This window comes from Delphinapterus leucas, chromosome 11 (genome assembly GCF_059928025.1).
Source record: "Delphinapterus leucas isolate spDelLeu-1000000601 "Yukka" chromosome 11, BTC_Dleu_Yukka2, whole genome shotgun sequence".
Lineage (NCBI taxonomy): Eukaryota > Metazoa > Chordata > Mammalia > Artiodactyla > Monodontidae > Delphinapterus > Delphinapterus leucas.
In genome coordinates, this window is record NC_143139.1 from 43838287 (window position 1) to 43852119 (window position 13833).

Sequence of the window (13833 nt, forward strand, 5' to 3'; positions counted from 1 at the left end):
GCAAAACTCTACGAGATCTTTGGAGGACATTTTCTTAACAGACTTGACACTACTAACAGGTCACTAGGAAGACTGCATTGGATCAGAAGACTACATTTAAAGTCTCTGAGGGACTTCCCTGGTGGCACTGTGGATAAGAGTCTGCCTGCCAATGCAGAGGACACAGGTTTGATCCCTGGTCTGGGAAGATCCCACATGCCGCAGAGCAACTAAGCCCACGCACCACAACTACTGAGCCTGCGCTCTAGAGCCTGTAAGCCACAACTATTGAGCCCGCGTGCCACAACTACTGAAGCCCAGGCACCTAGAGCCCATGCTCCACAACAAAGACATGCCACTGCAATGAGAAGCCCGCACACTGCAGTAGCCCCCGCTCGCCACAACTAGAGAAAGCCCATGAGCAGTAACGGACCCAAATGCAGCCAAAAATAAATAAATAAAGTAAAAATAATAATAAAAATAAAATAAAAAGAGTAACTTTTCCCCCTAATTTATTACAAATACATAGTCAATGTAGAAATTTTAATAACATAGACAAGCAAAAAGAAGTCACTCAAAATTCCACCACCAGAGACAATGAATGTTATCAATTTAGTATATATCCCTCTAATCTTTTTTCCTAACCATACTTGCACTTTTATTGGGAAATAGGAACATACTACAAATATCTTATAACTTGCTTTTTCCATTTATCTGTCTGACAAATATTCTTCAGTATAATTTTAAACATCTTCATGGTCTTCTAACTGTACTATGGTACACATTTACTCAACCAATTCTCTATTGTATATTACATTGTTTCCAGTTATTGATCACTATAAATAACGCTGTGATAATCCTTGTGGCTAAGTCTTTTACCCAAGATTATTCCCTTGTAAATTCCTAGAAGGTAAAAGAGAAAAAAAAAAATAAAAGAGACTCTTTTCTTCCTTTTGCCACTCACACTAGGCAATATAACACTGGACAGGTACACAATAATTACATGCTAACTTGAGACATCAGAATAAAGAAGGTATTAGAAACTTCTCTGAAGAGATCCAAGAAAAGGAAAACAAATGTTGGCACTTCCTCCTATTCTCTCATAACTTTAGCACCTTCTCTAAATTGCCCAGGAAGGCTTAAGTATGGTTTTACCTAGAGCAAAGAGGTGGATATAATAACCTCTTACAGGCTTCTAGAGCTAACAAGTTTACCTTAATTTGGAGAAATGGAATCTGTTGTGCCAAAAAAGTAAAAACATAAAGATAACTTTCTCAGAAGTCTCTGTACTCTTACCTTTTGATGGAACTGAAGAAATCCCAAATCTGTAGAAAGAAAAACAAGCTAAATTTTAGGAAGCTGTTCACACTCCTGGTTGTCTGTCTCCGTGTCAAGTATACATATGGCACTTCTTGCTTGTGATCTCAAGCCTTGCAATCATTAGCTAATTCTAACAACCCCATGAAAGAGGTTCAGTTGACTCTTTTTCTCACCAAGTGTCCAGAGAATAAGTTAAAAGGTAGCCTTATCAGAACTGGGAGTAGCAGTCAGTTCCTGACTTTTACCTATTACAAAAACCCTGCTTGATAACAAAACCCAATCTATAGCTACTACAACCAATCAGCAGATACGTTCTGAATAGAGCCGAGAGAGTATTTCTTTCCAGCAAGGCCTCTATTCTACTTAAAATCAACAACTATATTTAAAACCTAGGAACACATTCCCTCACCTTCATATTACCACGATCTCAGGTCTAAAAAGCTGGGAACACTCACCTAGCTGCCCTGGCAGCTTTCTTACTCTCCAAGCTCACAGGTACATTGAATCGTTCAGCTCTCTTCTGCATCCTCTAAGTGATAACAGACAAAAGAAGGGAAAGAGAAAAATTCAATTTCTGGTTTCCTTCTTTTAAGAGAAAAGTCATTTAGAGGTGTGTATCTCTAGAACATCGGGATTAATTTCTTAAGGTCCAAACTGAGTTATACTGACAATCACAGAGGATATCAGGTTGTATCCATCCCAGGGCTTAACTCAACAGTCCTTTCCAGAAAGCAAACACAAAAAGACTATTATTACATTCATGTCCTCAAAAACAAAAGGGAAGGAATAAAATAAAACCCGCATTCTGTATCAAGCCAAGAAGACAAAAGCTGTGTTTGACTGACCTTTGAAAATGGATCAAAGGAACAGCTTGGTTCCAACACTAGTTGTACTCTTTCAGTTAGAAATGAGGCAGCGTTGTCCTATGCCATCTCTACTTTAATAGTACAAAAAAACCCCACAGATCTTCACTGAAACCTACTTTCACAGATATTGAGATAGGATCCAGAGAAATTTCAATCTCACCAGCTAGCTAGTAGTAACTTAAGAGTGACATCTTCCCTTATAACTTTTCATCTCTTCCAAGGTACAATCCTCTCAAACTCTAATCTTAGTTTGTAAACATCTTAAAAAGAGTTACCACTAAGACCAGAATACTATACAAAAAGACTACGGCCTCAAAGGTGACTATGCCAGCCCAAATATATTCCCAAGTGTGGCTGGTAGAAAAATGTATCAATACCAAAATCTGTCAATACTGATTTTCTGCCTATGAGTAAATATTTTAAAGTGATGATACAGACAAAATAAAGGGTAAGAAACAGAAAGATATATATATAGAGACTGCTCTTCTGAAAGAATACCTACCTCAGTCTGTGGTATTTCAGATGTAATTTTTACCACTTTTTTCTCTGCTGCCCTGGAAAAGGGATTTTTAAAATCAGAAGACTGATATTCTAAACCAAAACCTTTGAAGTGTATAAGAATTCACCTGAATCATGTCCTCTGTCCCATATCTCTCTACCACCCTTCAGACCAAAAAAACATGAAGCCCATTAGACCTTTAGTTCCTTGAAGTGTCGTCTACTGATAAAAGAGTTTAAATAACAGACTAAGCTACTTTGCTAGAGTATAAGAAAGTAACAAGGAAAGAAGTCTGGTTAAATAAACTGAACTGAGGGAAATGCTCAAAGTACACCGGAAATCATTTCATTTACTTTTAGAAACTTTAAATGTACTTTTGGACTAATGACTATTCCTCTAACCCTCATTTAAACACCAGCTCTCAATTTTCATCACAATTAATGAGTGCTCTACAAGGTCTGGTTTCCTTCTTTTACAAATCCCTTATATCTCCCATGGGACCGTAGCTCCAGCTGGAACAGTCAAAGTGGGATAAATAAAAATGCCAAAGGGAGTGGGAAGAAAAAAGGCTAAGGGGAGTTTGAATTAGGAAAACATGGTAAGTTACCAGTCAAAAGGTTTAAGAGAAAACAAAAGAGGGGGGACCAGGGGGGCGGGAGACAAAGTTCGGAAGTACTCAGGATAAATGGAAGGGCATTAACCCTCCACCAAACAACTCCCATAAAACTGTGGGTCATAACCAGTCTCATTAAGGTCCCTCATTTAGAGACATGGGAGGCTTTTGTTCCAATATCCCAGACACTTTTCCCATTTGATGCCCTGAAAGGTAGTAATGGTTTAATGGCATTTTCAGAGGAAGCAATTCTGGAACAGGAACTTATTCTCTCCTCCATCCTTTTGTTGGAGGTCCCTGGACTGACAGATAAGCAGTGGGAGCCCCCTGCTGACCATAACTAAGTCCTGCAATATTTAACTGCTGTGGCTTGAGGAGGGGGGAAAAAAATCAAACTAGAAACAGAGGTATCTTTTTGGAGAAACTCAAGCAAAAGACAAAGCAAGGGGATCTCCTTTTGAATGTTCTGAGGACCTAAATTAGCCCTGTACATTCTGACTTTTAAAGAAATTTCCGATTTCTTTCCATTTCCCAGCCATCTTTCCTTCCCCAATCCTCTGTTTTGTTCAGGCAGAAAGGGACACTGAAGTTTAATGTTCTACTTGAAGTCCAATGCCATTAAAATAGCAGTCCTCTCCACCAAACCCCAGGCTAATGACTTCCTCCACATTCCCATCAGTACACTTCATGGCAGAAAGGGAACCAGAAAGAAGAAGCTTCCTTCAGCTCTGTTCCAACTCCCTCAGGCACAATTAAGCTCAAGCAATAAATAACATCATATCCTGGGGCTCATGTGAAATTTCTTCTCTTCACTCAGAAGTTTCGCCCCTACCCATAGTCACATACAAAACATTCTCCATACTATGGGGACCCAGAATCTTTCTGTACATACTTTAGTCTAACCACTACTATCCCTCTAACAAGCAAAAACACAACCCCTCAAACACACATTTTCAATTTCTTTGTTTAGAAATTCACTGATAAAATTAAAGCCCTCTAAACAAGGGAATTACACATTTTACATATTATAAAAATAAACTACAAATTTTCAAACTTCATAATTTTTAACCCACACAGGCCAATTATCATTGTATTTATTTCATCTTCCTTCTCGCCCCATAACTCCCCAAAACATCTCTATTTTAAAGCTAGCCCATCGGCCATTTCCTCAAGGCATTATATCTAAACATAAACCTCCTATGATGGATGATAACTAAATGGCTTTAGAAAGCAGTAATATTTGACAAAATCTAATAAAACATTAAATGCACATCTTCTCTAATGCAGAAAATCCATTGCTAGAAACTTATCCTTTGGATATACCTGCATAAATCTACAATTAGTTGTATGTGAACATGCACTGTATTTTTTGCAATTATGAATAATCTAAATGTCCATCAACAGGAGACTGGTGAAATTACTGTTCATCCATAGAATGGAGTACTGTTAGCTGCCAGAAAGAATGAGATTCTAAGTTGATAACAACTAAACCTAGGTGATGGGTTCATGGGGGTCTATTTACTATTCTCCTAAGTTTTGTATATACTTGTAATATCCCATAACAACAAGCTAAAAAAAAGAGAGAGACCTACCACTTACTAGGATAATTATCCTCATTTCATAGCGTTGATGTGACGATTAAGTGAGAATACATGTAAAACACTTAGAACCTTGCCTATATATAACTAATTTTTTTTGGCCGTGCCATGAGGCATGCACGATCTTAGTTCCCCAACCAGGGATCAAACCTGTGCCCCCTTCAGTGGAAGCATGGAGTCTTAACCACTGGACTGCCAGGGAAGTCCCTATAACTAATATTTAAATAAAGACATTATATGATGATATAGAAAGATCTCCATATGTGAAAAAAAATCAAGAAACTGACAATATGCATGTACATATGTATCTGTATATGCACATATAAAATATTCCAAAAGAATATATTGAAAACCTCTGGGAAGTCAGGTGGGAGTGGAGACAAGGATACTTAATTTTCAATTTATATATTCCTCTATGTAATGTTTGACTTTGACTTTTTACATCTATTGTCTTTTTTTTTTGTCTTTTATAATTAAATGGATTAATACAGCTACGAGGAACAAAAATGTTAAAAAGGACTCAACTGCTCTTGACATGCTGGAGTATAAGATGGCCGGACATTTGCGGGGAAACCCCAAATAAAAAATGTTTATGATCGGGCTTCCCTGGTGGCGCAGTGGTTGAGAGTCCGCCTGCCGATGCAGGGGACACGGGTTCGTGCCCCGTTCCGAGAAGATCCCACATGCAGCGGAGCGGCTGGGCCCGTGAGCCATGGCCGCTGACCCTGCGCCTCCAGAGCCTGTGCTCTGCAACGGGGAGAGGCCACAACAGTGTGGCCCGCGTATTGCAAAAAAAAAAAAAAAAAAGTTTATGATCAACCTTGTGTAATAATTTAAATAAATCAAGATCCACTATTCACTCTAGTACTTTGTCCTCCCCTCCTCCACTGTAAATCAAAAAGGAAAAGAGAATACAGTGTTGAGACATAACCTTGCTCAGCACCCTCTTCCCTTACAAAATTCCTTATATGCAGAAAATGTGCATGATTCTCTATACAGAAAAAGAATCATCTATTACGGTGATACAACAAAGGCTAAGAGAACTAAACTTTATCTGGGCTTGAAGTCTCTTGGTCCTAAGTATCTATCACATAACCCAGAGACAAAGTTACTTTGCTTCACTGGGACCATGTACTTGAAATGAACAAGACCTTTCTGAAAATGTATGATCTAATGAGAAATGAAAAAGCCAATGGGGGACTTCCCTGGTGGCACAGTGGTAAAGAATCCGCCTTCCAGTGCAGGGGGCCTGAGTTCAATCCCTGGTCAGGGAACTAGATCCCACATGCACGCCGCAACTAAGAGTTCGCATGCCACAACTAAGGAGCAAGCAAGCCACAACTAAACCCGATGCAACCAAATTAAACAAAAAAAAAGGGAATGTATACATTCCAATGGGAATGTACAAGAGGTCAACAGAGTGTAACACTAAAAAATCCAAAACCGTCTGCTCTGTCCTCATTATACAAAACGGATAGTTACACATCAACAGTTTTTTCAGGAGGTTCTTCCTCTTTGACAGGCAGTTCTATGGGCTTCGGTTCTTCTTCCTAAAACCAAATGAAACAAGATGGTTAAAATAAATCAAGAGTAAATACCTATCAAAAGAAGAATATAAGAACTCCAAAACGAACCAATCTTTCAGAACCTTCATTCCCCCTTTATGCTCCCCTAACGAGTTAGCATTGAAGCCCTCTAATGATTGATGTTTAGCAACGTGACCAAGGCAGTGGCACACTGCCAGGCCAGTGACTAACCTTACTCTCTCCAACTCACCTCTGTTTCATCTCCCAGTACATCTTCTTCATTTGCCTCCTCTTCAGCTAAAGAATATTAAAATAATCAGGTCAAGCCCTGCTACAAAACCATCTTGATCACTGTACCTAGGCTAAAATTATAATCATTTTGCTTTCCCAAAATAAAATTCAATAATGAAGGCAGAAATGTTCATAAAATTTGCTCCACGTGGAGGAGATAAAAACTATATTCTTTACCTAACTAACATCAATTAAGAGGCTGAACTCCAGCTGGACTGAAGAACTAAACATGATGAGGTCAAACTATAACATTAATTAAAAAGTACTGTGGCAGAATTTAGTGGTGGGGAAGAATTTCCAAAACAACAAAAACAAAAAAAAAAACCCAGAAGCAAAAGTACTATGCAAAAAACTTATTTTTCAGAACTAGGAAAGGGGGCTTCCCTGGTGGCGCACTGGTTAAGAATCTGCCTGCCAACGCAGGGGACATAGGTTCGAGCCCTGGTCTAGGAAGATCCCACATGCCGCGGAGCAACTAAGCCCGTGTGCCACAACTACTGAAGCCCGTGCGCCTACAGCCCGTGTTCCGCAACAAGAGAAGCCACTGCAATGAGAAGCCTGCCCAATGCCATGAAAGTGTAGCCCCTGCTTGCCGCCAACTAGAGAAAGCCCACGGCCAGCAATGAAGACCCAACACAGCCAAAAAATAATTAATAAAAAAAAGATTAAGATGATATTTTTTTTAAGTACAAAAAAAACCCACCCCAAAATAGGAAAGGATACCACAGAAAAAGAAAAGACTGTCAAAGAAGATATTTGTATCTAAAACCAACATGGGAAGAGTCACTAGAATATATGATATGCCTGCGAACTAACAAGCAAACGATGAGAACCCCAAAAGAAAAATGGGCAAAGGAGAAAGCCAAAGAACCACGAACAAAGGACATGTTTAAACTTTTTAGTAAGTAGAGGAATGTAAACTGAAACCACTAACAGATTACCAAAAATTAGGCCACTTGTTAGGACAGTGAATCCTCATGTGCTGATGATGAAATTTATACAGCAATTGAGGAAAACAATTTAGTGGTGTTTAGTCATATTAAGTGTACATTTATGAACAGATATTTATTAGCAACCCCATTCCTGGGTACATACCCCCAAGACTCTCACACAGGAATATAAAGGAATATGAAAGAAGTAGTTCAGGAGTCAGTCACTGGGTGAACTAAATAAAACATGGTGAATTCTTTTTTTTTTTTTTTTCCGTACGCGGGCCTGTCACTGTTGTGGCCTCTCCCGTTGCGGAGCACAGGCTCCGGACGCACAGGCTCAGCGGCCATGGCTCACGGGAAGCCCACGGTGAATTCTTTACATTATAGAATACCATGCAGGAATTAGAATCAATAGACTAGATGACTGCTACATCTTAAAAAAACACAGTACTGGGGCTCCCCTGGTGGCACAGTGGTTGAGAGTCCGCCTGCCGATGCAGGGGACACGGGTTCGTGCCCCGGTCCGGGAAGATCCCACATGCCGCGGTGCGGCTGGGCCCGTGAGCCATGGCCGCTGAGCCTGCGCGTCCTGAGCCTGTGCTCCGCAAAAGGAGAGGCCACAACAGTGAGAGGCCCGCGTACCACAAAAGAAAAAACCAAAAACAAACAAACAAAAAAACACACAGTACTTGGAGAAAAAAGAATGCAATAAAGTAAGGCTATGGCCTCATTGCCAATTACATAAAATTACTGTAGACCAAACAACACGACACGGTTTATAAGGACAAAGACAAAAAATATATATCAAACACATTAGAACAGTTGCCTAAGAGAGTTGGGATAAAAGGAATGGGAATAAAAGGGAATAAATTAAAATTAGAGAGGGATGATACTATGCCTTAAATGAAGTGTTTGTTTGTTTTTTAAAGTGGAATTAGAGAATGTCAGAGCTAGAAGGGACCAGAGATTACTTAGGTTTATGGATTTCAAGGGTGCAGACACTTGTCTCACTTCACAGACTACAAAAGACACTTAGCCATGAAAACAGTGGCTGTCCAAAGTTACCTAGTAAATTTCTGGCTCAAGAGGAATTAGACTTCAAATCTTCCGATTCTCAGTCTAATGATGCTTGCTTTCCCATACTTCCTTGAAAATAATTTGTTGAAATAAAATTACAATGTCTTTTTAAAAGGGGGGTATTTCTTTTCATTGTAACCACTGTTTTAGATGACAAGAGTTTTCCTGATAGAGTTAATTAAAATCTTACATCATCAACAACCTAAAGGAAAAGAAGAAATCTTCTGTATGGCAGAGCCTAAAAATTAATCCTCTCGGGCTTCCCTGGTGGCACAGCGGTTAAGAATCTGCCTGCCAATGCAGGGAACACGGGTTCAAGCCCTGGTCCGGGAAGATCTCACATGCCGTGGAGCAACTAAGCCCGTGCACCACAACTACTGAGCCTGCGCTCTAGAGCCCGCGAGCCCAACTACTGAATGAAGCCTGTGTGCCTAGAGACCGTGTTCTGCAACGAGAAGCCACCGCAGTGAGAAGCCCGCGCACCGCAAGGAAGAGTAGCCCCCACACACCGCAACTAGAGAAAGCCTGCAGGCAGCAATGAAGACGCGACGCAACCAAAAATAAATAAATAAAATAAATAAATTTATTTAAAAAAAAATTAATCCCCTCACTCACATCACTCTTTGCCTCCGCAAAGAACTCACCATGCTCTTCAAGATATGCCTGGAGCCTGTTGATGAGATCTTGTTTTATTCCCTTGGTCTCCAAACCACGAGCAAGACACTCCTGCTTTAGTTCAGCAAGCTGAGAAAAAAGAATAAAGCTTTTCCTTAATTTACAGAATGAACCTGGTGGGAGAGAAAAAAAAAAAGAGGTAGTTCTCACAAGAAAGAAAAAGAAACGAAAGATCCACCCAAAACTACTGTCTTAATCCCACCAAGCTTCTAGGTCCACAAAGATGATCTGCTTCCCCCTAACAATATTCAATATGCAAGAGGACTTTTCTAACAGATGGTGAAGAATAAACCTACTTTAATCAAATTCTGATCTATTCATACATTTATTACATAAGTCTTTAGCTACTTCTGAGGGGGGGGTGGTCTTTTTTTCCTGAATAATTACTGTACCAGCTCATATAAGGTAAGAATGAATCTTTAAGTAGAATATCTACTTATCTAAAAGCAGATTTTCCTTACTATCTATTATCCCAGATCCTTTACTGCAATCTACCATATACATGCATACCATATACATGCATACAAGTTTGACCACCACAGAATTATTAGATGTGTTAGCTAGATTAATGTCAATAATGAATCACATAAAGGATCTTTGCCAAAATGGAAGAAAATATGTAATGGCATGCCACGACATGGCATGAGTTGAAGATTTTTAAATCAGTAACTTGACTAAAGATACAACAGGTATACTTAACAACTTTGCAGACAACAGGAGGAGGAAGAATTGATGGATTACTGACAGAACTAAAGGTGGGTGGGTGGGGATGTCAGGGGGTGTTGCTGGCTCTTCAGGGAAAACAATAAGCCAAAATGAAGACTCAATTTAGAAGAAATAAGGTATACCTATAAGTACTACACTTATATTCAAAACTTAAATTGTTAAAAAAACCAGATGAACAAGATCTGGCTCAACAGTAACTCAAAGGATAAAGACCTCAGACCTCAGTCAGGGTTTTAGATGATTACAAGTGCAAAGAGGGCTAACAGTATGATTTGCTACCAAAGTAATTCTAGGTTAAGGGTAACTAAAAAAAACAGAATCTATATATATTTTTTAATTTATTTATTTTATTTATTGTTTTTCGCTGCGTTGGGTCTTTGTTGCTTCGCGCAGGCTTTTCTCTGCTTGCGGCGAGTGGGGGCTATTCTTCGTTGTGGTACGCGGGCTTCTCATTGTGGTGGCTTCTCTTGTTGAGGCTCTCGTTGCAGAGCACGGCTCTAGGCGCGTGGGTTTCAGTAGTTGCAGCACACGGGCTCAGTAGCTGTGGCGCACGGGCTTAGTTGCTCCGCGGCATGTGGGATCTTCCCGGACCAGGGATCGAACCCATGTCCCCTGCATTGGCAGGTGGATTCTTAACCACTGCGCCACCAGGGAAGCCCCAGAATCTATATTAAGTGATTAATAGCCTTACTGGGCTCTATATTCTCGTTTTAAGGAATGTAATGACATGCTGATCCAAGGAGAACAACCAAGAAAAGGAAGGCTCCAAAAATCCTCTATGCAGATCAGTGCACAGATAGATATTTGTCCTGAAAAAAGACTTTACTAGTTTCGAAGTACAGATCTAAGACCAACCAGAAGTTAGAAAGCAGATTCCTATAGAACCTTACAACTAAGGGAATATGCTGGTCAGTTCTAGAAGGTTTTCAACCAAGGAAACATTTGGAAATGGAGAGGGGAGCTTTTTTTTTTTTTTTTTCCTCATTGGGCATTCAGTGAGTGGGACAGGCAGGCAGGGAGGGATACTATGTGGAACACTTGTTCTACTCAACAAGCCAACAGCACCCTCTATTGAGAAACATGGTAGGTAATCACCCATTAAAAGTGTGGAGTGGCTGCAAAGCATAACATGGCCTCTGAAGTCAGACTACCTTGGGTTCAAATTCCAGTTTTACCACTTACAGCTGTGTAACCTTGGGTGAGTAACATAACCTCTTTGTGCCTCAGTTTCCTATGAAATGGGGATAATGCAACAGTACCTACAGCATAGGGTTGTTATGAAGATTGAACCAGCAAATACTCATAAAGCATTTACAATAGTGCTTGGCAGCTACTAACACTTTGTGTTAGACAGACACCGGTGAAGGGTTAGACAAGATCAGACAGAATGACTGCTTCTCAGATTTCTGCATTTCATAGATCAATATATTTTTAAATGGGTAGACTGATAGGGCTGCCAAGTTTTTATAGCATTCCAACCAGGTTGTGGACCAATACTTTTGTAAAGAAACAATAAAATCAATTACTAGAAAAATGATCATACACTTGGATGTAGCAGTGATGTCAAACTGCTATAAAAGTTTCTAAAAGCTTAATTTCTTTTTTAACCTTATCTCATCATTAACCAGTAACAGTTCATGGATGAGCACTGGCCTACAGATGATACAGTGAATAGTATTAATCTAGAATCTAGATTCTAAGTGATCTCTAAGGTCCATTTCTTAAGTAATGGACCTTAAGCAAGAATCTTGATCTTTCCCATGTTGGTACTTTATTTTTTCTCAGTTTCCTGGAGAACAAGTCTTTTGATTTTAGTTACACTTTTAAGAATTTTGTTGGTTATAAAAGTATTATGTTCACTGTAGAATAGTTTGAGAATTCTGAGAAGTATAGAGGAAAAAAAAGTCTTATGTAACCCTGGCACTTAGAGATCACCTAACATTTTAAATATATCATTTACTCTGTGTGTGTGTGTGTGTGTGTGCGCGCGTGTGTGTATGTTTAGAGGGTGTTGTTTGTTTACAAAGTAATACAATTTCTTTACTTCCTATAACTCCTAATCTTCCTCAGAAGACTCCATTCCTTCTTTCTTCTCCTCGTTTAAGTAACACTAAGACCACCTAGGGAAAAGGAATGTAAATACTCAGGCAATTCAAAATTCAACTTTCTAACAGGGTTGTTCCTCCCTTCTCCTTCCTTCCCAAAACGGTGTAGATATGGACAAAAGTTTACAAAAACCTCCAGACGACAGGGAAACAGACAGTCGGTGATGATTTTGCAGAGGATGCTGATCTGGTAGACTTGAAGCTGACAGACTGGTACAACTGGTTGTTTAGCTTGGATAGCATCCACCACTGTTGACCACTGACCTTGCTATTGCTGTTGGTCACTGAAATCTCAGTCCCCCACTGGCTCCCAGTCCCTAACCTCAGGTCTCTGGCTCATTCAGCAGTCTTCTCAGCACCTCCACGTCCCCTTCTCTGGTCAAATGAGAATGTTACATGTAGTTTTTACACACTGTTGTATTACTTTATTATTATATTATGGGTTCTGCTCCTATACTGGGACATTATTTCAAAAGGGAAATAGATGAGTAAAAACAAAATAGCTGAAAATGAAGTCATTTCACACATTTCATTTGGGCACAATTACATTAGTAGAAGAGAACACTTTTAAAGCCTCAAATAAGAATTTATAGGGACTTCCCTGGTGGCACAGTGGTTAAGACTCTGTGCTCGTAATGCAGGGGCCCCAGGTTTGATCCCTGGTCAGGGAACTAGATCCCACATGCATCCTGCAACTAAGAGGTTGCATGCCACTACGCCTGAGAAGCCCTTGAGCCGTAACTAGACCCGGCACAATCAAATAAATAAATAAATAACTTATAATATCAAATCTTACCCACTTTTTAAAATAAATTTATTCATTTTATTTATTTTTGCCTGCACTGGGTCTCACTGCTGCACGCATGGGCTTTCTCTAGTCGCGGCGAGTGGGAGCTGCTCTTCGTTTCGGTGCACTGGCTTCTCATTGCGGTGGCTTCTCTTCCTGCAGAGCATGGTCTCTAGGTGCACAGGCTTCAGTAGTTGTGGCATGTGGGCTCAGTAGTTGTGACTCGCAGGCTCTAGAGCGCAGGCTCAGTAGTTGTGGCACACTGACTTAGTTGTTCCATAGCATGTGGGATCTTCCCAGACCAGGGCTCGAACCTGTGTCCCCTGCATTGGCAGGCAGTCTCCCAACCACTGTGCCACCAGGGAAGCCCAAATCTTACCCATTTTTATATGCATTTGACTTCAAAATGTTTTAAAACAACATACTGGGTTGGCCAAAAAGTTCGTTCAGTTTTCTTCCGTAAGATGACTCTAGTAGTGCTTAGTTGTCTTTTACTTCATTAGAAACAATTTGGTTAGACTGTATTGTGACAGCTGTCATATCAGTGTGCATTTAAAAGAAAACATCAAAACTGGTGAATTTTTGTGTAGCCATTTTAATATTGAAGATGGAAGAAAAAAAGGAACATTTTCGGCATATTATGCTTTATTATTTCAAGAAAGGTAAAAGCGCAACTGAAACGCAAAGAAAGATTTATGCCGTGTATGGAAAAGGTGCTGTGACTAATCGAACGTGTCAAAAGTGGTTTGCAAAGTTTCGTGCTGGAGATTTCTTGCTGGACGATGCTCCACGGTCGGGCAGACCAGATGAAGTTGATAGTGATCAAATCAAGACATTAA

At 39.9% G+C, this 13833-nt stretch overlaps 1 protein-coding gene across 3 annotated transcripts in view; it reads right to left on the reverse strand.

The window, feature by feature from the left end:
* The window catches only part of SARNP (SAP domain containing ribonucleoprotein), a 52143-nt gene that overhangs the window by 29518 nt on the left and 8792 nt on the right, over positions 1-13833 (reverse strand). For all 3 annotated transcript variants that reach the window (XM_022571922.3, XM_022571923.3, XM_089920846.1), the window contains exons 2-7: positions 9346-9445; positions 6652-6698; positions 6358-6425; positions 2668-2719; positions 1755-1828; positions 1276-1304 (exon numbers count right to left, since the gene is read on the reverse strand). In XM_022571922.3, coding sequence (XP_022427630.1) covers positions 1276-1304; positions 1755-1828; positions 2668-2719; positions 6358-6425; positions 6652-6698; positions 9346-9445 — 370 coding nt within the window. The remainder of the gene's footprint in view (positions 1-1275; positions 1305-1754; positions 1829-2667; positions 2720-6357; positions 6426-6651; positions 6699-9345; positions 9446-13833) is intronic.